The 22,977-nt window shown below is 47.3% G+C and overlaps 2 protein-coding genes across 6 annotated transcripts in view; one reads left to right on the forward strand and one right to left on the reverse strand.

Annotated features, from left to right (window-relative positions):
* ATP1A3 (ATPase Na+/K+ transporting subunit alpha 3) overlaps positions 1–7,069 on the forward strand; it is a 35,119-nt gene extending 28,050 nt beyond the window's left edge. The window contains exons 20-23 of the mRNA XM_083626901.1: positions 1,340–1,470; positions 3,162–3,263; positions 4,114–4,205; positions 5,453–7,069. Of these exons, the coding sequence (XP_083483027.1) occupies positions 1,340–1,470; positions 3,162–3,263; positions 4,114–4,205; positions 5,453–5,481 (354 nt within the window). The 3' untranslated portion in view covers positions 5,482–7,069. The remainder of the gene's footprint in view (positions 1–1,339; positions 1,471–3,161; positions 3,264–4,113; positions 4,206–5,452) is intronic.
* A 3,521-nt stretch (positions 7,070–10,590) lies between these two features.
* On the reverse strand, positions 10,591–20,362 carry RABAC1 (Rab acceptor 1). 5 transcript variants are annotated; one of them, XM_083628126.1, is made up of 6 exons: positions 20,162–20,362; positions 17,945–18,055; positions 16,311–16,523; positions 15,522–15,619; positions 14,083–14,184; positions 10,591–11,807 (listed from the first exon to the last, which is right to left on the reverse strand). In XM_083628126.1, exons 2-6 carry the CDS (start codon positions 18,022–18,024, stop codon positions 11,719–11,721), a joined length of 582 nt encoding a protein of 193 aa, XP_083484252.1. In that variant the 5' UTR covers positions 18,025–18,055; positions 20,162–20,362; the 3' UTR covers positions 10,591–11,718. The 5 variants fall into 5 exon arrangements, with proteins under 5 accessions (XP_083484252.1, XP_083484254.1, XP_083484253.1 ...); XM_083628128.1 differs by having other exon boundaries at positions 17,945–18,154; positions 20,162–20,267; XM_083628127.1 differs by lacking the exon at positions 20,162–20,362 and adding an exon at positions 19,809–20,137.
* Between the last annotated feature and the right edge of the window lie 2,615 nt (positions 20,363–22,977).

Raw genomic sequence — 22,977 nt, forward strand, 5'->3', positions numbered from 1 at the left:
AGCCCATTTTGCTTGCACATGCGTGAGCGAGGCCGGGCATTTAGTGGAATTGCAGCAAATGAATGTTTCTGGCAGTGGGCAGATGCCAGAAATTCAACTGAGTGCCAATGTGTTAAGTGAAGTTGAATTGGGTCCAATATATAAAAGGGAGTGGGGTGGGGTGGAGAATGATCAACTTTGGTCTGGTGCAGGAAAATATGTTTTGTGACTCAGAACGTTAGTCATAACTGGTCAGTGGCTGTGGTTGTGAGGAGGAGGAGCAGCTGCCACTCAGGGCCTGATTTTTGGCTCTGGCTGGCAAACAAGCAGGTGGCAGGAATGATGAGGCAATGTGGGGCCCACAATGAGGGTCTTCTTGTTCCAAGGTCCCCACAAAGCCTGTTGCCGCTGCAACACCCCTGGGATGCCCTAGGCCATTTCCTCTTTCTCAAACACTGTTCCATTTCTGTGAAATGGGAAGAAATGAGAGCCAGTGTGGTGTAGTGGTTAAGAGCGGTAGACTCGTAATCTGGTGAACCGGGTTCGCGTCTCCGCTCCTCCACATGCAGCTGCTGGGTGACCTTGGGCCAGTCACACTTCTCTGAAGTCTCTCAGCCTCACTCACCTCACAGAGTGTTTGTTGTGGGGGAGGAAGGGAAAGGAGAATGTTAGCCGCTTTGAGACTCCTTCGGGTAGTGATAAAGCGGGATATCAAATCCAAACTCCTCCTCCTACACGACAGAGTTTCTTGAGCAGTTGAAGATGAAAATGATGCCAAGCCCTTTAAACAATTCTTTAAACCGGGCTCAGACAGAGCAATCTTCAAATACCGTGCTCTGTCAAACAGGACTTATGGTAGTGCTGCAGAGCAGGTCTGGGGAATCCATGGCCCTCTAGTCTCCAACTCCCAGCAGCCCAAGCCAGCATGACCAATGGTCAGGGATGATGGGGGTTGGAATCTACCAGCACCTGCCAGGCCACAGGTTCCCTTCCCACCTGTCAATCACCCGATGGCACAGTGGTGTCAGGTGACTGTTCTCCTTTGCCTGTGTGGTTTGAAATCAACCCACGCAGGAAAAGGAGCAGCGCTTTGCAGTTGCTGACGATCCGCTCACCAGTGGTGCCTTTGTAAATGGTGACGCCCCTGGTGGGCATTGCAATCATTGCCGCAGTGCCTGCAACCCTCACTTTCAGCCAAGGTGCATTGTTTACCTGTCACACACCTAAATTTCCTAAATTTCAACAAGGCTGAGCGGGGATTGGTTTGGAGAGGCAGAGAGGGTGGCGGATGAGAATGGCGGCGTTGCATGTTTCTGGTTTCCCCATGTTGCCCTATTGATTGCACCCCGTCTGCCCCTAGACCTACGAGCAGCGCAAAGTGGTGGAGTTCACCTGCCACACAGCCTTCTTCGTCAGCATCGTGGTGGTGCAGTGGGCTGACTTGATCATCTGCAAAACCAGAAGGAATTCAGTCTTCCAGCAGGGCATGAGGTAAGGCTGCTTGATTTTCCATTTGCTCAAGGAATCCGTAACTCTGTTTTGGAACCAGAAAAAGGGGGTGTGTGGAAGAGAGACCGGTAAACATTTCGAAATTTAGTGCATGATAGAGGGAAGAGTCTCAAATCCGCAGCTGAAAAATGAAGGCTTTGCTTGTTATGCATTTGTGATTCAAAGGCTGTGACTCCTGGGCAGGAACCCTGGCATACAAGGATCGAGGAATCCCTAGAGATTCCAACCCCCTTTGGTGGCTATAGGCTGCCCCACACATTACGTGGCAGCAAACTGGAACATGCCACAAAGAGTGACTTTGTTAGGAAGGTGCAGCCAAACTTGGCTCTGTGGTGATGACTGTACCTGCGTGGCAAGTGTATTTTCTAATATGAGTTCATCTCCTGCATTTGTTATATTTTCAAATATATAGATATATTTTTAAAATACCATGTTGAAGGACCTCTGTGCTGGTCATTGTCAAGCTACCACAGTCAAACCTTGGATGTTGAACGGCTTAGTTGCCAAGCGTTTCAGCTCCTGAACGTCAAAAACCCGGAAGTGTTTTTGGAAGCCAAATTTCCGACGTGGTTTCGGTGGCTTCCGATTGGCTGCATGAAGCTTCCTGCAGCCAATCAGAAGCCGCATCTTGGTTTTCGAAGGTTCCGGGAGTCCAACGGACTCCCAGAATGGATTAAGTTCGACCACCAAGTTACGACTGTGTGTCTGTTCCAGGACACAGTGAGCACTGCCCTGTGTACGGTTGGCCCTGCCATTGTGGGCCTTACAGCTTCATCCGTTATAAAAGCAGGAGGGTTACCACAGCGTGAGTCAGGATCTTACAGCTCTCCGGATGCTGCTGGATTGCAACACCCATAATCCCTGGGCTGGTGGGGACCCAACATCATCTGGGAGCCCACAGGATGTGAAGGGACCCTACGAGAAGATGGAGTTGGTAGAGCATGAGACTTTTGATCTCAGGGTTGTGGGTTCGAGTCCCAGGTTGAACAACAGATTCCTGCATTGCAGGGGGTTGGACTAGATGACCCTCGGGATCCCTTCCAGCTACAATTCTACGATTGGTTATTAGTGCATGACTCCTACACATTTAAGGATAAAGTTTTTCCCTTCACACTGGATGCTTTTGCCATTTCTGGGTTTTGAAACATTGTATTTATTCATTTATTTAAATAAATTCCTCCAGGAAGAGCCCAGAAGAGCAAACATATCCATAATCATTGTGGGGGCTTTTGGCTAGATGACCCTCAGGCTCCCTTACAAGCTGGTTTTTGTTTGTTTTTTAAATAAAATTTCTGAAAACACTTTAAAACTTTCTAAAATCATGGATCTCAGGGTTGCCAGGAACAGTGTTTTTTAGTCATCTAGGTAAGCAGGATTGTTTTTAAATTTCTCCTGAGAGACAATAATGAGAGAACCAAGAGGTACCTCACAAGGGAAGGCACTCCACAAAATTGGGGCTGCCACTGGAAAGGCCCTGACGTGGGCCAACGCCAGCTGGGCAGCCCCCAGGGGGTGGCACTCACCTGCCATTCACAGCAGAGAAATGGGTTAGTTTCCCAAAAACGGAGGTTCCAATGGCACCTCAGGGAGTTCTCCTTAAGCAAATGGGGGCAACAGGTGACTTATAACAAGAGTATTCCTCTCTTTCACTTTCTCTCTCTTTCCCCCTTCAGAAACAAGATCCTAATTTTTGGCCTCTTTGAGGAGACTGCCTTGGCCGCCTTCCTGTCCTACTGCCCCGGCATGGATGTGGCGCTGAGAATGTACCCCCTGAAGTGAGTACAGATCTGTGGCTCCATGGCAGAGCATCTTGCTTGGCACGTAGAATGTCCCAGGTTCAATCCCAGCCTTCGGCCATGTTCACACCATACATTTTTAGAACTACGATACTGTGTTAGACAGGCACGGCTTCCCCCCCAAATAATTTTGGGAGCTGTAGTCCATTAAGGGTGCTGAGAGATTGCCAGGAGACCCCTATTTCCCTCACAGAGCTACAATTACACAGAGTTCCCCGTGAAGGAGGATTGATTATTAAACCACTTGGAGAATTGGAGAGCCAGTGTGGTGTAGTGGTTAAGAGCGGTGGACTCGTAATCTGGTGAACCGGGTTCGCTTCCCCGCTCCTCCACATGCAGCTGCTGGGTGACCTTGGGCCAGTCACACTTCTCTGAAGTCTCTCAGCCCCACTCACCTCACAGCGTGTTTGTTGTGGGGGAGAAAGGAAAAGGAGAATGTGAGCCGCTTTGAGACTCCTTCGGGCACTTATAAAGCAGGATATCAAATCCAAACTCCTCCTCTTCTTCTTCTCTCTGAGCACCCTTGGAGCAAACCTCAGCTCCCATAATCCTTTGGGGGATGCCATGACTATTTAAAGCAGTATCATAGTGCTTTAAATGTATGGTGCGGACGTGGGTTTCAGACAAGAGGGAGGAGTCTTTCCATCTCTGGCACAAGGACTTTTCATTTGGGGGAGGCTTGATCACACCCAGGATTTCTGTTTCAGTCTTGGGAATCCTTGTGTGGGGGCACACGGGCACACACACACACACACACACACAAAGATGCACACTCACACCCAACCATCGTCTCCTCGGCTCTTGTGCTGATCTTTCCTTCTCTCCTCAGGCCCAGCTGGTGGTTCTGCGCCTTCCCTTACAGCTTCCTCATTTTTGTGTACGATGAAATCCGTAAACTTATACTGCGCCGTAACCCAGGAGGTGAGTGGGGCCGGGAAAGTCGGGAGTTCTCTGAGGAGCGTGAGGAATATTTCGGGAGATGATGTTGAAGCGGGAAGCTCCCCATCCCTGGGGCTGTGCCCACTATTAGCCTCACCCAGAATAGACCCACTGAAATGAACGGACATTACTAACTTCGATCCATTCATTTCCATGGGCCTGCTTTTGTGTAGAACTGTGTTGCGTTTCAAATAAGGGTTGTAGGCACCCTATTTTTATTTTAATAACATATTTATTTATAGACTTCACAACTTCATATAAACATGACAGAGGTCCCCCCTCAAGGCGCTTACAATCTAAATTCAGCTTTTTCCCTTGCTGTCCTTTTTCATGCAGATGTCAAGGCAATAAACAACTATTTTACTTTTAAAAGACAACCGTTCCTGTTTAGGGACGTTTTTAACATCTGACGCTGTATTGTTTTTAACATTCAGTTGGAAGCTGCCCAAAGTGGCTGGGGAAACCCAGCCAGATGGGTGGGGTATAAATAATATATAATTATTATTATTTATTATTATTATTATTATTATTATTATTATTATTATTATTATTATGCCCCCCAGTTCCCACATCTCTCCTATGTCGACATTTTAGATTGTAAACCAGATGTTTTTGGCCCACAACTCCCATGATCCCTAGCTAGCAGGACCAGTGGTCAGGGATGATGGGAACTGTAGTCTCAAAACATCTGGAGGGCCAAGGTTGAGGAAGCCTACAAACTATTTGGGGCTGGGACTTGTCTTCTTCAGTGAACACCACACTTATTGATAGAATAGCAACAACGATGAATAATACAGGTTGTACCCAACGATGGCATTGCACCATCAGGAACCTCTCACATAGCACACTTAAATTTTCCTCTGATCCATCTCCTACCTTAATTTTTCACTGATCCATCTCCTGGCCAGTTTTGGAGATTCCCCAGACTTTATTAGAAAGAGCCTTTCAGAGGGTGCAGGGAGTTGCTGTGGTTGGGGCAGGGAATGTGCAAAAAGAGGGTGCCTTGCCTTGGAGCCTGAGAAGAGGAGCTTTGCGGGAGTCTAAACACTAAGCCACCATCGAATGCGACCAATTATCCTAGTAATAAGGATTATCATCATCTTCTGGGTGAGGGGGGAAAGGGAGAGCGGGTGGGTGGGAGACCTGTGGATGGAGCCAGGGGACGAGGACAGGAGAACTGTGCCTGCCACTGCTGCCTGCTCATGTTCGTTTTTTATTTTGTTTTGCAGGATGGGTGGAGAAAGAAACCTACTATTGAGTCTCCTCCTTTGTCCGTGGCTGGTTGTCTCCCCTTAAGGGGGAGTGCTCTCCCCTCCAAAATTCTGCCTATCCTCCCCGCCTAATTATGAGAGAGAGAGAGAGAGAGAGAGAGAGAGAGAGAGAGAGAGAGAGAGCGCCTGATGCCAGGATCATACGTTCGGACACAGAAACAACAAAACCACCTTCCCCGCCTTCATTTCCCCGGACCCTGGTGGCTGAGATAGGAACGCCATCCTGTCTCATCCTGCACCCATGTCCCAAGATGGAGGGGTGCGGTGGGGGAGGGAAAACCGCCACCCCACACACACCTCGACCTCTGCTCTCTGCCATATTCTTCCTTTAGTTTTTTGGAGCAGCCTGTGGGGGGGGGAGGGGGCATGGGTGCAAGAGAGAGAGAGAGAAACGGGGTCATTGGGGCAATATTTATTTACCTCAGCGAAACCCATCTTCACCCACCAACTGTTGCCCCTGCATCAAATTTCCCCCTTCCATAGCTGGGATTGAACCCGGGGACCAGCAGTACCCCCAAAAAACAACATGCCTCGGATTACATGAGCCAAACGGGACAGGGTTTCGGGTGGGAGGGCGCGGGGTTTACTGTTATCTGGTTAGCAGTAGTAAAGCTTTTGACCCCCCCAGGTTTGGGGAGGGAAACTCCTTTTGCTCCCCTACCCTTGTCATTTTCCATTTTCTCCTTCTCCCCTGCTCCGGTGGGGGATGTGTGTGTGTGTGTGTGTGTACATTTGTGTGTGTGTGTGTGTGTACGCACGAGAGGGGAGCAGAGGTCAGCCATGGGTGACCCTCAACTGCCCATCTACGCTTCCTTGGCCTCCCTCCTATCAACTTTTTTTGGGTTGCGTGTGGCGAGTGTTGCAGCACAAAGGCGAACAACAACAACAACAACAAACCCTTCGAGAACAAAACGCGCCAGGGTTTCTCGTCCCCTTTCCTCCTGGCTCCCGCACCCCTCCCCTCTCGACTCGGACTCCCGCTAGATGTGTAAATGAAATCCAAGAGTCCAGAGTCCCTCTCCTCTGCATGTACAGATTTGCTCTCATAGGACCAAGACAGCAGCTTTCTCCTGCCCCCTCCTCTGTGTGTGTGTGTATGCGGGGGCCAGGATGTTACCCTTCTGTCCCAAGGTAACCCATCGAGAGGAAGCGGGGACCCTCCTGGCAGTCATTCCCACTGGTGCTGAACACCACCCTCTCCTCTTGGGCAGCCGTTTTCCCATTTCCTTGGCCCACGACCCAGTACAGAGACCTCAGCCATAGCTCCCTCCCCAGGAAAAATTGTGCCCTTCCTCATCTACCCTGAGGTGGGAGGAGAGGGACCTCTCTGGCTTCTGACTGGGTGAGGCGACTTCACCTCTGTGTGTCCCCACCCTCAATAAACTTTTATTTTCTTTGTGTTTTGGGTGGGGAGGGGAGTGGGGACACGAAGCGCCCGTGTTGGGGGGGAGATGTAGTCTGTCCTGTCCCATCTCCCCTTCCCGTTTTGGGATTGTGTTGTCGTGTGAACCAACAAAAACAAGGAGGAAAAAACAAACCGATTTAACAAATAAAAACCAGAAGTGGAATATTTAATATATGAGATATAGCCGTCTCATTACATATATATATATATATCTCTGTGTGTGTCTGTGTTTCTGTTAGGAGAAATGGTGCGCAATGAATAGCCCGCCTACCCATTACGCAGAATGAAGTGTTGAGACCAAGGTGTTGAAATTCTGGGCTGTACCAATTCAGAGTGGAGGTGGAAACTGCGCTTGTTGTGTATTATTGCCCCTCTTACTAAGTACATGAACACGCTGAAGAGCAGCGGCTCTCAAACTTTATTTGCCTCTGGGCCACACTTTCAGAATAAAAATGTGCTCGTGCCACACAACAAACGGTGACTCTGGATCAGAACTAGGGTTGCCCTCCGTATCGCTTGATGCTCCCGCTCTCATTTTGAAAAGGTATCTATCCGTATAATGCAAAAAATAATATTTGGATACCATACCACTGCACTGAAATGTTTAAATGTTTCTTTGTCTACCTGCCACCCTTGCCACCTTCTCCTACCAAACCAGTGTGGTAGAACCTCTGCCACAGAAAAAGTTTTAGAGTAGCTCCATCCTCGCTCTGCTGGCTATAGCATTTATTCATTTATTTATTGCACACACAAAGAACAGCCCGCCCCCTTCCCTCTGAAGCAATGCAGCCCAGAATTCTTCTGCACTTGATCCTTCATAATCTCTGAGAAGAAAACCCAAGAGAAAGGAAAGGGAAATGTGGTTTATAGATGGTCTCAGCCGAAGCTTTTATAGGGCTGCTTATTAAGACGTCAGGCATTAAACATCTTGCACGGTACATGGAGCAAAACGATCCATGCGCCACTGTTATGTGCATCTGATCCGCTGTGGCTTTGCTGATGGGGAGACAGCTACTCTTGCTTAGCAAATTAGGGTGGAGAGGAGCACACAGCTGGGCATCCTGCTTGAATTAAATGTTGCCTACGTGACTTCTGAGAAGCAGCTGCAAAGGTGCGAGACAGAATTTAGACTCTAGCTAAGGGTGGATTTGTTGTTCTGCGTTTGGCCACAGGAGGGAGACAAGCAGCCTCTCCCAGCACTGCAGCAAACAGCTAAGTGAGGATGGCTGGTTGCAGGTGGCATTGCGGTGGGTTGGGGTTGGGTAGATAATAATAAAGAGAGCGAGCCTTGGCCTGGGATGCCCTCAGCTGCTCTTCCTCTTTTCCCCAAGTTCCCTTCTGAGGCTTCAGCTCTGTCCTGACCTCCTCCCCACTGTCTGGCACTGTCCTCTAACTTGAAAGATGCCTCTTGACGCAGCTAATTTAATCGGATTGCTTTTTCCATCTGGCTCCCATGGGGTGGGGAGTGGGGAGAGAGGAGGAGGTCATTGCCACGGCAACAGAAGGATGGAGAGAGAGAGAGAGAGAGAGCAGGGTATTGCCATGGTGACAAAGCAGGCTGAAGTTGCTGACGAAGGAAAGGTGGCGGCGAGGCACTCGGGAGACCCAGGTGCTTGGCTGGGCGGTGGCCCGTTTTCACAGAATTCATAGAATTTTAGAGCCGGAAGGGACCTTGAGGGTCATCAAGGACAACACCCTGCAGTGCAGGAATCTTGCACCAAACATGGGGCTCGAACCCACGACCTGGAAATCAAGTATCTCATGCTCTTTACCAACTGAGCTATAATTCCGTCCTCTCTTTTAAAAGTTCTGCAGAGCATCGGAGAGGGCTTTTAGATGCTACTCTGCCACTGCCCCCTGGTTTATGGCTGCCAAATCTTTTAGCTGTCCTCTGCTCCTGTGCCTTTAACACCAGCAAATAGATAGATAGATAGATAGATAGATAGATAGATAGATAGATAGATATTTAAGCATTCCCTCCCAGGGAAACCAAGCCATGGCGGTGAGAGGCAGCACTCTTTTGCTTAATCATCTTGGCATACAATGGCAGTCACTAAATGCAGCGGAGCCTCATCATCTAGAGTGTATATATATATATATATATATATATATATATATATATATATGAATCTGCCATTCGTGTTTCTTCAATCTAGCATCTTCAGGTGTGACCTGAAAACTACCTAGGCGAGCTGCCCTAATTTATTAAGTCTGCTACCTCCTCTGAAAATCCATTTTAAGGCTGATGTCTGTTTGAGGCTTCAGCAAGAAAGCCACTTTTAATCTCAGCAAACGCGACTTGGAAAACAGCAGGGTATTTTGGGCTGCGTTGCATTTAGGGCAGGGAAGCGACTTTCATCCACGCAGTCCCATTTCTCAAAATAAAGACTTCGCAACCAACGTGTTTCGGGGTGACAACCTCTGGCAGCAAACACATGGCAATGCTGTGGGATGCAGTGAACAGGAACCGACCTGCTGCATCAGTCCAAAGGTCCACTCAATTCACCCTCCTGCTTCCAGCTAGATCAGGGGTCAGCAATATTTTTCAGCTGCAGGCTGGTCCACCGTCCCTCAGACCATGTGGTGGGCCAGACTATATTTGGGGTGTGTGTGTGTGAACGAATTCCTATGCCCCACAAATAACCCAGAGACGCATTTTAAATAAAAGCACACATTCTACTCATGTAAAAACACGCTGATTCCCGGACCGTCCGCAGGCCAGATTGAGAAAGTGATTGGGCTGCATCCGGCCCACGGGCCTTAGGTTGCCTAACCCTGAGCTACATGGTCCTAGGAATCCCAAAATGCAAGGTGTGATAGCAAGAGTCCTTCCTGTTGCATGGCTGTAGCAACTGGCATTCAGTGGCTTCAGTTTCTATTTCAGTACTATGGCTAACAGGCAGGCGGCAAGGGAGTCAAGCAACAAAGTGTTGCAGCACTGAGTGTTCCTGCTCAAGGTCAAGTCACTCTATTCCAGCCAGGATGCTCAATGTTATGGAAAGCTGATGTTACCATTAGCATGTATGAATGCAGACTCCCCCTAATCTGTTAACTACTCCATTCCCCTTTAAAAGTCATTGGAAGTGATGGCCATCGCCACATCTTGTGGCAGTGAGTTCCGAAGTTATGCGGAAGCAGATTGTGTTTTCGTCCATCCTGAATTTACTGCCACTCGACTTCAGTAAGAGACCTGAAGTTCCAGTGGGACGTGAGAATCAGATAATTAGAAAGGACCTTAAAAGGCATCGAGTCCAACCCAGCAAAGATGGAGATGATATGCTGTTACAACATGTAGCCTTGCCTTGAAAATGTCTAATGAAATAGTCGTCACCACCACCTTCCAAGTCAGTCTGATCAGACTAGATTCAGTCTAGTACTGAAACAGAAACTGGAGAGCATGTACCACTGGCTAAGGTGAAATCCGCTTGCAATTTAAACTCGTTGCTCTGGGGCAGCTTTGGGCAACCTGCTGCCCTCCAGATTTTGCTGGGCTACAACTCCCACCTGAGTTGGAAGCTATAGTCCATCAACATGTGGAGGGCACCAGGTTGTCCAAGGCTGCTCTGGAGCAACAGAAAGTAAATTTGCTCCCTTGTCTCTGTGACCTAGAGAGACGCCCCCACCCCACCCCTGGGACCAGCTCCAATGCGAAATTCGGGAGAAGCCGGGCTGAAATGAACAGAATTAGCAGTCCATCTTAACCTGGAATTTATTAAGTGCTCCCAGAATATGAATCACTTGTAAATAGCATAGTATTAAGAGCCCTTGCAATTTCCAAATGGATGAATAATTGCTGGGGGGGGGGGGGAGGGAGAAGTTAAAATTGCACAGAACCTGTAACATTAAGAAAAGGTGTTGCCATTCCATTAGTCATTGGGGGATAAAATAGGATGCAAATACATAGAGAGACTTGTAAAACTTTGCAATAATGTTGCATACTGTGCTATCAGGCGCTAGGGGGCAAAAAAGGACAGGGCACCTCACATGCATTTTAAATTATCTTTGGCCACGTCAGGGCCACAATCAAACCAAATGAATTATTCTGACTGATCTGCCAGACCAAAGCACTCAAAAATGTGGAGAATCTGGATGATTCATGGTGCCACGTGTACGGAATTAGGTTCTGGAGTGTGGCTTTTTTTGCCCTGACTGTAGACTCTGGAGTTTTGATTTTTAAAATTTTTTATTTTGGTGGTTAATCCACTGTCAGCTCCGAGCAGCAACGACAAGAGGCCTCTCTGCTCGCATTTCCGACGGCCCGCTGACGGCCAGCCTCAAAGCAAGCAGGCGACCTTGAGAAAACGAAGGAGCTGTCGTGTATCAACACACACTGTGTGTCCCTGTGACCTCTTGGGCAGAGCAGAGTAAGCGCTTGGAGGACATTCCAATTAACACTTCTGCTTCTTTAATGTTACCGGCAGAAGATAAAAGGAGGCTGAACTAAAAGCTGTTCTGGAAGGCCTCCAAGGCCCGGCTACTGGGTGAAGTGTAATGGGAGTTAAATAATCTCACGAAGGCGGAGAGTGCTGGACACGGCCTTATCACGTGCCCGAGATGGGGAAATCCAAGGGCGAGGTCATTGGGAATTCAGGGCAGGGGGGGTTTCTAAGGAATGGGGAGACGAGGGGTGGGAGGCAACCCACACCCCCAAAAAGTAGGGAGAGCATCAAGGGTTTCTAAGATCTGGAGAGAGCCTCAAAGCCAGTCTCTTGGGGAAGGAAGGAAGGACATGGCACATGGCAATGGAATGAAATAGCAGTGGTATTTACACAGGACAGGGTAACAGCGATATAGGGGGCGAAGGGCTGCCCCAGGCCATTCACACAGGCTCCATCTGCAGCTCATCGGTTTCGGCAGATTCCAATTCATGGAAGGCGGCATGTGAACCAATAACTACCAACGTGGCACCTGCAGGGGGCGACAGACCGGACAGGGAGAAAGCAAAAAGGTTAGGTTAGTTCTCTTTCCACAGCGCTGGGACTCTGACATGCTCTCTTTGTACGCTGCAGCTCCTAAGGGCACCTTGGGCTTGTGGGGAGGGAGAGAAAGGAGCCAAAGTAGAAAGGGAGTCACAACAGAGTGGGATGGAAGACCTGGAATCCCCACCTGGAAGTATTATTATTATTATTATTGGTTTGTACCCCACATATCTGACTGGGTTGCCACAGCCACTCTGGGCAGCTTCCAACAGAATGCAAAAATACAACGAAATGAAACAACATAACACCACCCACCCATTATGCCAGCACTATTCTCATTAATACAGTTTCCTTTTCAAACATTATTCACATAGTAGGCTTAACTCAAATAAGCCTTTTTCCTGTGCAAATGGCACTGAAAATGGCAAGGGTGGCACAGGAACGACATGAGATGCTGTTGGAAAATGGAAATAGTTTGCAGAAGCAGATTTTCTGCAAGGTGGGAATAGTTTTGTTTTTTGCAAGTTTTGTTTTTTGCGAGAACTGACTCAGGCAGAATGTGGTATGCCAACTTACAGTACTCTATTCCCTTCATATATTATTATTATTTATATTATTATTATTATTATTATTATTATTATTATTATTATTATTATTATTATTATTAATTGCTCTGATGGTTTAGGTGAGCCCACATCCCACAGAACTACACTTCCTGACCAGGAAAGTTAACAGGGGCAGATCCCAGCATTTAATTTTTTTTACTGTCCTCTTGCCTGGCGAACATAAGGTGAATTAGTTTTACACCTTATTAATTAGGTATACACCTCTTACTCAAGAGAAAACCACACAGCTCCTGCTCCTTTTTCATCCTCATCCCATGATCTGCTCCACAAAGCAAAAAAAAAGGGGGGGGTCAGGGTCACGTGCCAGGGCCCCTGAACTAGTGGAAGGCCACAAATAATGTTGCAGCAAGTGAAGCTGAACTGTGCAAGGCTGTGGACTAAATTTGAGCAGGGCTGGGAGGGGCAGCAGTAAGCAGAAGCCCATGAATATGATCAAAATGCAGACCTTGCAAAATACCGTATGTGTCAGCTGAGAAGCGTGAGAAGCAGACGGCCAATAATCAAGGCTTCGTGTATTCTGCAACTTGTAGGTGCAGGTAATGCACACACCCGGCATCCGAGAATCTCAGGTTGCACTTCTTAAAAACAAGTTTCCAGTAAGGACTATCACATCTAAGAAGTCACAGGGTGCTGAACAGGCATTAGTGCCCTGAATTAGTGCCTTGCTGCAGCTAGACTGGTTGGTGGCTAGGAGCGACCGCCAAGACCACATAACATCGGTCCTGAAAGACTACATTGGCTCCCAGTACGTTTCCGAGCACAATTCAAAGTGTTGGTGTTGACCTTTAAAGCCCTAAACGGCCTCGGCCCAGTATACCTGAAGGAGTGTCTCCACCCCCATCGTTCTACCCAGACACTGAGGTCCAGTGCCGAGGGCCTTCTGGCGGTTCCCTCGCTGCGAGAAGTGAAGCTACAGGGAACCAAGCAGAGGGCCTTCTCGGTAGTGGCACCTGCCCTGTAGAACGTCCTCCCACCAGATGTCAAGGAAATAAACAACTATCTGACTTTTAGAAGACATCTGTTTTAATGTATCTTTTATCTTTTGCTGGAAGCTGCCCAGAGTGCTGGGGAAAACCCAGCCAGATGGGCGAGGTATAAATAAATAAATTGTTGTTGTTATTTTCTGAAGGCAGCCCTGTTTAGGGAAGTTTTTATTGTTTGAGGTTTTATTGTGCTTTTAATTCTGTTGGGAGCCGCCCAGAGCGGCTTGGGGAAACCCAGCCAAATGGGCGGGGTATAAATAATAAATTATTATTATTATTATTATTATTATTATTATGCACAGCAACTCCTGACTAGCAAAAGCAGAATAAATTATGCAAACTAAGAGGCTATTATGTAGTGAACCACATTTGCCTAAGTTATGCACATCACAGAATTTAGCTCTTCTTCCTGCAGGATTTATGCATTTTGAAGAGAGTACGGGATGCACTGTGGCACATGCAGTCATGAGCAGTGCAGGAAGGTAAGCTCTCCTCCCGAGTAACTCCACAGGAACACTTTACAGCTTGCTGTTTGTGCAAGCTGTGGACTGTCTCCCAGATTTCCAGGAAACAAGAGAAGACACCCCCCCTTCTATTTTATTAAGAAATGGAAGGTGGTTTGTGTCTCACAGCTGGAATGTGGCTCTTCACTTACCCAGCACCCAGAAGACAGCAGAGCCGGCTCCCGCCAGCCAGAAGAATGGGAAGGAAACGCCCCCAGCCAGGCCGTATTGGTGGGCTGTGCTGAGCTCCCGCCCTAAAGAAAAAGAGGTTGGGTGAGAATACAGGGGGCAGGAATACCAGGCTCACGCTCTAACTCTCAGGGCCTTTCAGGACAAAGCTGGAAGCCCCGGTTGCCTGTGTAAATCGACCACTGGCCCAATAGCAGAGATTTGCCTGATTTCTGCAAATGAACACAAGACGCCTAGCGCTCTATGGTCTACTCTAGCTATAAACTACAGGCTTGAAGCCTAGCAAGAAAAGGGCATTCGCCAGTGATCTGCATCATTCTTGTTGATGCACTGCCACCTGGTGGCTACTCTGGGAGCTGCAACCTTCAAGGATGCTTCAAGGCATGAGCTTCAAGGAGTGTCGCCCACGAAAGTGGCTGGGGTGTCCGAACCACATGGCCAAGAACTGCCCCCTCCCTTTTCGTGACATGAGCACAGCAGCACTCCTCCTGCTTGAGATTTCCAGCAACCGGTAAAGATCCCTGGAAGATCGCCTTTTCCCAATAGACCTACCCGAGTCCTATGCTGGGATAGCTCAGTCGGTAGAGACTTAATCTCGGGGTTGTGGGTGATTCCTGTATTGCAGGGGGGTTGGACTGGATGACCCTCGTGGTCGCTTCCAACTCTACAATTCCATGAGTCTAACCTGGGAGATCCTTTTTAGAGGCCCTGCTCCAGGTACACCTGCTAAATGAAGTGAAATGGGTGGTGACCAGAGACAGGGCCTTGCAGTGGTGGCCCATCAGCTGTGGGGATGTCTTCCTTATGGTTATTTTGGCACCAGGTGAAGATACTTTCATTTCCCAGGCTTTTCAGAAATCTGTGTTTTTAGCGTTCTGAAACACTACTTTTATTCTGTCCTGTGCTGCAGGGTATTTACCGCATTTTTTGTTCTATAAGATTCACTTTTTCCCTCCTAAAAAGTAAGGGGAAATGTGTGTGCGTCTTATGGAGTGAATGCAGGCTGCGCAGCTATCACAGAAGCCAGAACAGCAAGAGGGATCGCTGCTTTCACTGCGCAGCGATCCCTCTTGCTGTTCTGGCTTCTGAGATTCAGAATATTTTTTTTCTTGTTTTCCTCCTCCAAAAACTAGGTGCGTCTTGTGGTCTGGTGCGTCTTATAGAGCGAAAAATATGGTGCTTTATTTTACAATATTATGGTGTGACTGTATGTCATCGTTTTATGCCGTAAGCCACCCGAAAAACAAGGTTAGTGTGTGGCTTTAGAGAAATATAGAAGAAAATGGGCAGTGTTATGGCTTCAGTGATCGTGGTGGTTATGTAATCAGCATGCAATCTATCGCACTGGTATGAATTTTGCCTATCACACACAGCTTGTCAATGCCAGCCTCCCTCTACGTACCAAAGACAACAAGTTGTGACTGCTGGGTCTTCAGGTAGATGATGTAACAGGCTCCAAAGAAGACAGCAAGCGCAATCAGGAGGAGTGGAGACGTGATGCTGCCAGGGCAGAGACAGAAGGCCAGGGGGTTAGAAGCGTCGAGAAAGATCACGGATCATCAATCCACCCCTCTCCCCAAATCACAGTAATAATCATAAAAGGGTTCCCGGCTTTGGGACATTATACAGTATTACTCAGTGACCCTTAAGCAGCAAAAATCTGCATAAGAGCTAAAGCCAACCTGCTTGCAGATCCTCCCTGTTATTTGTCTGCTTCTGAGAGTTACTGTTTCATATCGCAGGTGGCAGAACTGAATGTCTAAATGCTCCCTTGAAAAGTGAAATAAACGTTCTCGACTGAATGCTCTCCCCTCCAAAAAAAACCAAAAAAAAAAAAAAAAACAAGGAAAATGCTAGCCTGAAACCTCCTGTCTGACATGCTAACTTTGACTATTTGTCTATCTCTATTTGTATGTCATCAACATACAATTTACTGCTTCAGGGCAAATATGCAACTTCTTCGCTTCTCTCTCCATTCTTTCTTCCAATGACACTTCAGTATCATCACAAACAAACAAAAAATTACTCTGTCAGAAGGGATATTTCCACATCTTGTGCCTAAAGCAGCCTTCCCCTGAGACCAGCTTCTGTGGCTTATCCCAGCTGTGGGACAAAAGGCTGCTCAGTGCATGCGCAGTGACGCCCTCAAAGTTAAGAGGGTTCCTTCCCACGCCCTCAAAACCCCACTCACAGGCAATAGACGATGAGTCCCAGAAAGACAAAGACGTAGTTGCTCTGAAAATATTCCACGTTGCGCACCAGCCGCTTGCAGAGCTCCCCAAAGTTCCGAGGCTTCCCAAAGCGCCGCTGGTCGATGAAGTTGGCCCAGGGCCGGATGGTGGCCCGGCGCTGATCCAGCCACTCCTTGGCGGGTCCTTGGGGCAGGAGAGCTGGGATGTTGATCCTGGGGAAGAAGGGGAGGGGAGGCCAGGAGAACAGGGAGTGAGAAGAGGGGCAAGTCACAAGAGCCACATAATAATAATAATAATACCCTCCCAGCAGATGTCAAGGCAATAAGCAACTATTTTACTTTTAAAAGACAACTGAAGGCGGCCCTGTTTAGGGAAGTTTTTAATGTTTGATGCTGTATTGTTTTTAATATTTTGTTGGAAGCCGCCCAGAGTCGGCAGGGTATTTATTAATTCTTATTCTTATTCTTATTATTATTTATTCCTTATACCCCGCCCATTTGGCTGGGTTTCCCCAGCCACTCTGGGCGGCTTCCAACAAAATACTAAAATACAATAGTCTGTTAATCATTAAAAGCTTCTCTAAACAGGGCTGCCTTCAGATGTCTTCTAAAAGTCTGGTAGTTGTTTATTTCCATGACATCTGGTGGGAGGGCGTTCCACAGAGCGGGTGCCACTACCGAGAACGCCCTCTGCCTGGTTCCCTGTAACTTGGCTTCTCGCAGTGAGGGAACCGCCAGAAGGCCCTTGGCACTGGACCTCAGAATGATGGGGGTAGAGACGCTCCTTCAGGTATACTGGACCAAGGCTATTTAGGACTTTAAAGGTCAGCACCAACACTTTGAATTGTGCTATGAAACGTACTGGGAGCCAATGTAGGTCTTTCAAAGTTAGCCCCACGTAGAGCGCATTGCAGTAGCCCAAGTAAGAGATAACGAGAGCATGCACCACTCTGGCGAGACAGACTATCTCAACCCACATGCCCCCCCCCAAAAAAAACTCCAAAAGAAGAGGCCCAGGACTGAGCCAGCAGCCTTCTTTGCTGGAGCAGGGATGGGAGAACCTGCTCTCAAGACAAGGGCTACATTCCTTTGGAGCCAACTTTCCAAGGAGCCAGATGCAGGCAGTGGGTATGTCCAAAGGGTGCGTAGCTGCAGCTCGCAATGTTTCAGTGATATATCATTATATCACCCAGCCCTAATGGGGAGGCCATCACACACCCTCATGTACACATCACCCTTACGTACAGCAGAAAATACAAACACAGCCTCCTCTTTGCCACCGCTCAGCTGTTTCCAATTCGGTGGGAAGTAGGAGAGATGGGGAACATGAGGAAGACTTATCTCTCCGTCCCGCTCAGCTGAGCAGCAGTCGCAACAAACTCACTGGGAAACCGCCACTTCTCCAATGCTTGCCCTGCTCGGCCTACCTCCTGCTTCAGCCATTTCAGAAGGTGCTGCTGCCATGGTCCTCTTTGGACCACCCCAAGGAGAGGCAAGGCCCAGGAGAGTCTGCATGGCCTGTCCAAATGACTGGGCAGGGTTTGGGCTCTGGGCCACCAGTTCCTCACCCCAATCTTAAAACTATAATGCTCCATCCCATTTAAGGGGCTCCCCACCACCTCCCAGCTCCTTACTTTGTGCCCAACACGGTCCCTGCTGTCTCCATTTCAGTGGCAGGGTTGAAGAGATGCTCGGGTCCTGTTTTGCTTGCCATTGTGCTTCGGTCAATAACAGAGAAGGCAGCGCTACAGAGAGATGGGAGAAGAGGGAGAGAGAGTCAGGCGTAACACTCAGAAGTTGGTGGCGGAGACAGGTGTGGAGATCGGAGTGCTGTCCAGAGAAAGCTAGGAAAGAAGACCATTGTTGGTTTAGGATGTAGAATCTAAGGGGCACTTCACACATTATAAACAGGCAAAATAAAATACAATGATGCTCCTTTGGCTCCTCAAGTGTGGAGACTGATCTTAGGGACATGTTACATGTGTATGTTAAGAAGATCGGCAATTTCACATATGATTTGTTTAAGAATCACATATGAGCATAGGAAGAGACATCTGGATCAGGCCAATGGCCCATCTAGTCCAGCATCCTGTTCTCACAGTTGCCAACCAAATGTCTGTGGGAAACCTGAAAAGCAGGACCTGAGAACCCGCTGCTCCTGTGCCTTCCGGCAACTGTTACTCAAAAACATTAAGCCTTCAGAAGCTAGCTTTAAACAAATATTTGCTGCCAGAGTGGCAAAGAGTTGACAGTGCAGATGGCCTCTGAGACGATCTCATCCACAATGCCTTGCTCAGAAGAAGGGCACTTTCCTGAAAGTGAGGGGTGGGTGTTTTGGAGAGCCTTCTTTGTGGGCAATGTACTCCAGCGAAAGTATAGAAATGAGGCACAGCAACCTGGACAAAAATACATTTGCTGTTTTGCTACATTCATCTGAACATGGCAGGGTCGCTTGTATTCAAAAGCAAAAAAACCACCCACAAACTTTTATGCAGAGCTAACCCAAATTCTAAAACAAGAGGAATTCTGAGTCATGGATAAAATCATGGAAGTTAACAATATTGCAGGATTTCTTCTCAATTTCTTTAACTTATTCAGCTTCTAGTAGCCACCAAGGGGGATGGGAAAAGAGAATCTATGCAGTGTGTGTAAGTTCTTCCCAGTGACTCCTGGAAATCTTAAAATCAGTAGCCCCTCTGATTTCAGTAATCTGATTAGACAGTGCATGAAGAACATTTATAAAGCCAAAAAAAAAAAAAGAGAGAGAAAGATGATATTCTGAGCTTGTGAGGAATTGTGGGATACAGACATCATTCCTAATTGGTTATTTGGCTTGCATGTAGCCCCTCTAAATCCTGCTCCCCAGTACAAGGAACATCAGCCACCAGAATTTTTACAAATCATAGCTGCCCCTTGTACTTTGTTTTCGGCTGGTAACCCAACAATTATCTAGGCACCAAGGTGATGGTTCCAGACATCTTGTTTGCCTTTTTCTGCACCCTTCGTTCCCCCACGTAAATTCCAAATAAAACCACTCAGCAGCAGAATCTGACCAGTTTTACTTTTCAGGAGGCAAATTTGCAGTTCTTACTTAGCCAGCAAGTGTCTTATAAAATCCACCCACAGCTCTGTAAACAAATATATCCTGTACAGAGGAGCCAGCTAGCACAAAAAAAGTGCCAAGCAGATCCAGAATAGTAGACTGGTTGGATTAGAAGAGTCACAACAGGAGGGTGATATATTACTGACAACATAATTAAATAACTAATTGGTTAATTATGCTTTTAATGTACACTGTGTTTAGGGAAGTTTTTAACGTTTGATGTTTTATCATGTTTTTAATATTCTGTTTGGGCAGTTCTCCTGCACAGGGTGCAGAGCCAAGAGGAAGCCTAATAATAACAACACCTATATTTATACGGGTAAACATATGGGTAAATAAGAAATATTGGGGAGGTGGAGCGTCAAATTTTGTCCTTGCTCAGGGTGCCATATTACCGAAATCCGCCTCCTTATTAGCCAAGATGCAAGGTTTAAGGACATAAGAGAGGAGCAGTGTCCAGTTTGGTTTACTACCGGCTTAGGGTGGTCACCTAATCCCCTGAGCACAGCTTGATGAGGAGGCCTTGCCTCGCTAAAGCCCTGATAGCGCAGGGTGTGTCTCACACATTTTAGCAGCTTTTGGCTCACTTGCAAGCGGGCAGGGGAGCTACAGGCTCAGTAAAAAAATCTGCTTAAAGCCCCCTTCCAGGCGCCTCCGCCTGAGAGCGGCCCAGAGGATGCTCTGCGACCAAGACTCCCCCCTGCATCCACGGTTGCCCCTGGCAACAGCGGAACCCCCGCTCACTCACCTGCCTCCTTTGGAATCTGGTCCAGCTCCTCGCCGGAAGCGGAGTGTGGCTGCGTGGCAGGGGGAGGAACGCGCGTTTGCGTTAGCAGGCTGCGGGGAGCATGCTGGGAAATGTAGTCTTCACGTGCTTGCAGCTCCCGCAGCGAGTGAGGGAGAAGGAGAGTGCGGAAGCGCCACCTTCCCCGCATGGGCGTAACAAAGCAGCCTTTGCCGCACGCTCGCCCCCCCCCCATTCTTGGACTGCAACTCCCATCAGCCCTAGCCAGAATGGCTGCATACTAAGGCTGATGGGAGTTGTAGTCCAAAATCTCTAAGTGGGACACGGGGGTGGCAAAGAGCATCTGTTAAGTGTGCGTGGCTGGTTCCTGTTTTCTGGCTGGCGCACCTCTCACCTTTTTCTCATTTGCTAGGGAAGGTGTAGGCCTTCTGATAGGTTCCTGCATTGCAAGGTGTTGGGCTCGACGGCCATCAGGATCCCTTCCAACTCTACAATTCTGTGGTATTGCTGGACTACAACCCCCAGCCTGGCCACACAGAGGCACACACAGAAATATCTAGAGGGTGAGGGTAATAGTGGCTTTCTTGTTTATGCTGTTAACGGAAAAATCCGAGGGCTCCCTTGGACAAAAACAAAGACACCAACCAGGATAACTTGGAGCAAAACAGCAGCCTGTAGGCTTGGCCTTTATTGAACTGTTGCGACAGCGTGCTGCTCCCCTCACTTGCAGGAGAGAGGAAGGACCTAGAAAAATGGTGTGCAAGGTATTATAAAGACTTTTGAAATTGCCACCCTGTAGATCAAGACCACCCCCAGAAATATCATACCTACATCACAGAAAGGAGGGGTTGAGGGAGGGGTGGTGGTGGTAACCTGAGTGTCCTGTCACCTGGCTGGTTCCCCCTTTCCCCCTCCCCATGAGTACTTTCCAGGTAACAGAGGGGAGTTTGCAGTTTCCTGCCCACAGAGGGAAGAGCTGATCATTGTCCTTTGTTCCAGTCCGTGCTGAATCCACACCCATATGCAAGTTTTTTGTGATCTTGATGGTCTTCTGTCTAGGACCATCAGGGTTGACATAGCCACTGGGCAGGGCTCCTGTGTATGTGCTGGTATGCTGAAGGGATTATGGCTGCCCTGTATCAAACCGTCCCCATTTTGTAGTCCTTCCTTCATGGAGTAAAATAAAAGTGGAACAGTGGAAATCAGATGTATGGTTGATTTTCTGTGAATTTATAACAGACGTGTAGCGTATGTAGTGTGTGAGTGTGAGTGTGTGTGAAGTTTGTACAAACTGAATGATTGGGGGGGGGGTTTCCTGCGACAGTGCAGTCAACCGGATCTATAAGAATACTGTAGTATCTGATATGTTTGTGCTTTCTGCAGTATAAGTATTTCATTTTGTCCTTATTTGTATTAATTTTTTTAAAAAAATATTTATAATTTTCATTTATAACAATAATAATTTACAACACTTATTTAACCAAGTTTTAACATTTTCAGTTTTGACTCCCTTCCCCCTCTTTCTGTGGTTCCTTACATTTATTTTCGTCCTTTCCTGTATACTCAGATTGCCTTAACTTACTCTTTTAATCATCTATTCTCATATATATATATGATTTTTATGTTTTAACTGCCCTGTGATCTTCAGATGAAGGACGGTATACAAATTCAACAACAACAACAGCAGCAGCAGCAACAACATATATATATATATATATATATATATATATATATATATATATATCTAGATATATCTATATATTGCAGGTTTTTACAATAATCCTGCCAATGTCTTGATCTGTTTACAGTTTGTTTGTAAATACTCAATAGACCACTTCCATTCCTTTCTAAAAAGTTTATTATATTGATTTCTTATTCTTCTGGTAACTTTCACCATTTCTGCATACTCCATTAGTTTCTGTATCCAGTCTTCTTTCTTCGTGACCTCTTCATCCTTCCACTTTGGGGCAAATAACATTCTTGCGACTGTAGTCGCACACATGTATTTGTATTAATTGTTGGTGGACCGAGGATAAAGGACTAGATTTTTTTCTTGCTTATCTGACCAATCCTTTGTTTTTAATGGGGTAGTTAATCTTCCCTCAGCTTTGCAAACCTTATCTGTTTATCTGTTATTTTATTTATAGAATATTGTAAACACCTTTTAGGGCACCCTGACCTCACATTACGGCTGTAAGACACATGAAAATACAGTGGCGATAAACAAAGAGGTTCTGCTCTTATGCATGTTACCTTGGCCCAGCTGAATGCCGATGGACTTACTTCCAAGTATACGAACATAGGATTACGCTGTCTCAGAAGGTAATATGGGATGGTTCAGTTGGGCCTGTTAATTTATAACATTAAGTTCCTTTGTACTCAGTTGAGATAATCATTTATTTATTTGGCTCCATCCTTGTTGGTAGTCCTTGCCCTGAGCCACCTACGATCACCAGAGGTGAAGCAACAGAGGATAGGGAAGAAAGTGGCTGCAGGCACGGAATGTGCAATTGTCTGTGTTTCACAAGTGCTTGCACTTGGTTGAGTTCAATCCTCAAAGCTGATCAAAGGATGCTTCCTTCTATCAGGCCAAACTATCTGCTCTTCTGGTTTAGCTCAGTAGGTCTGCTCTTGGAGAGGTCTTTCCCATCACCTTAGCCCTAACCCTTTCAACTCAGGCTGTCAAGGACTGAACCTGAGAACTTCTGCCTCTCCCAGAAGTTTCCCTCCATGCCATAAAAAAAGCTTCATGGGCTGATTTCTGTACAGTGGTACCTCGGGTTAAGTACTTAATTTATTCCGGAGGTCCGTTCTTAACC

The sequence above is a fragment of the Podarcis filfolensis genome (assembly GCF_964270895.1).
Source record: "Podarcis filfolensis genome assembly, chromosome: 8".
Classification (NCBI taxonomy): Eukaryota; Metazoa; Chordata; class Lepidosauria; order Squamata; family Lacertidae; genus Podarcis; species Podarcis filfolensis.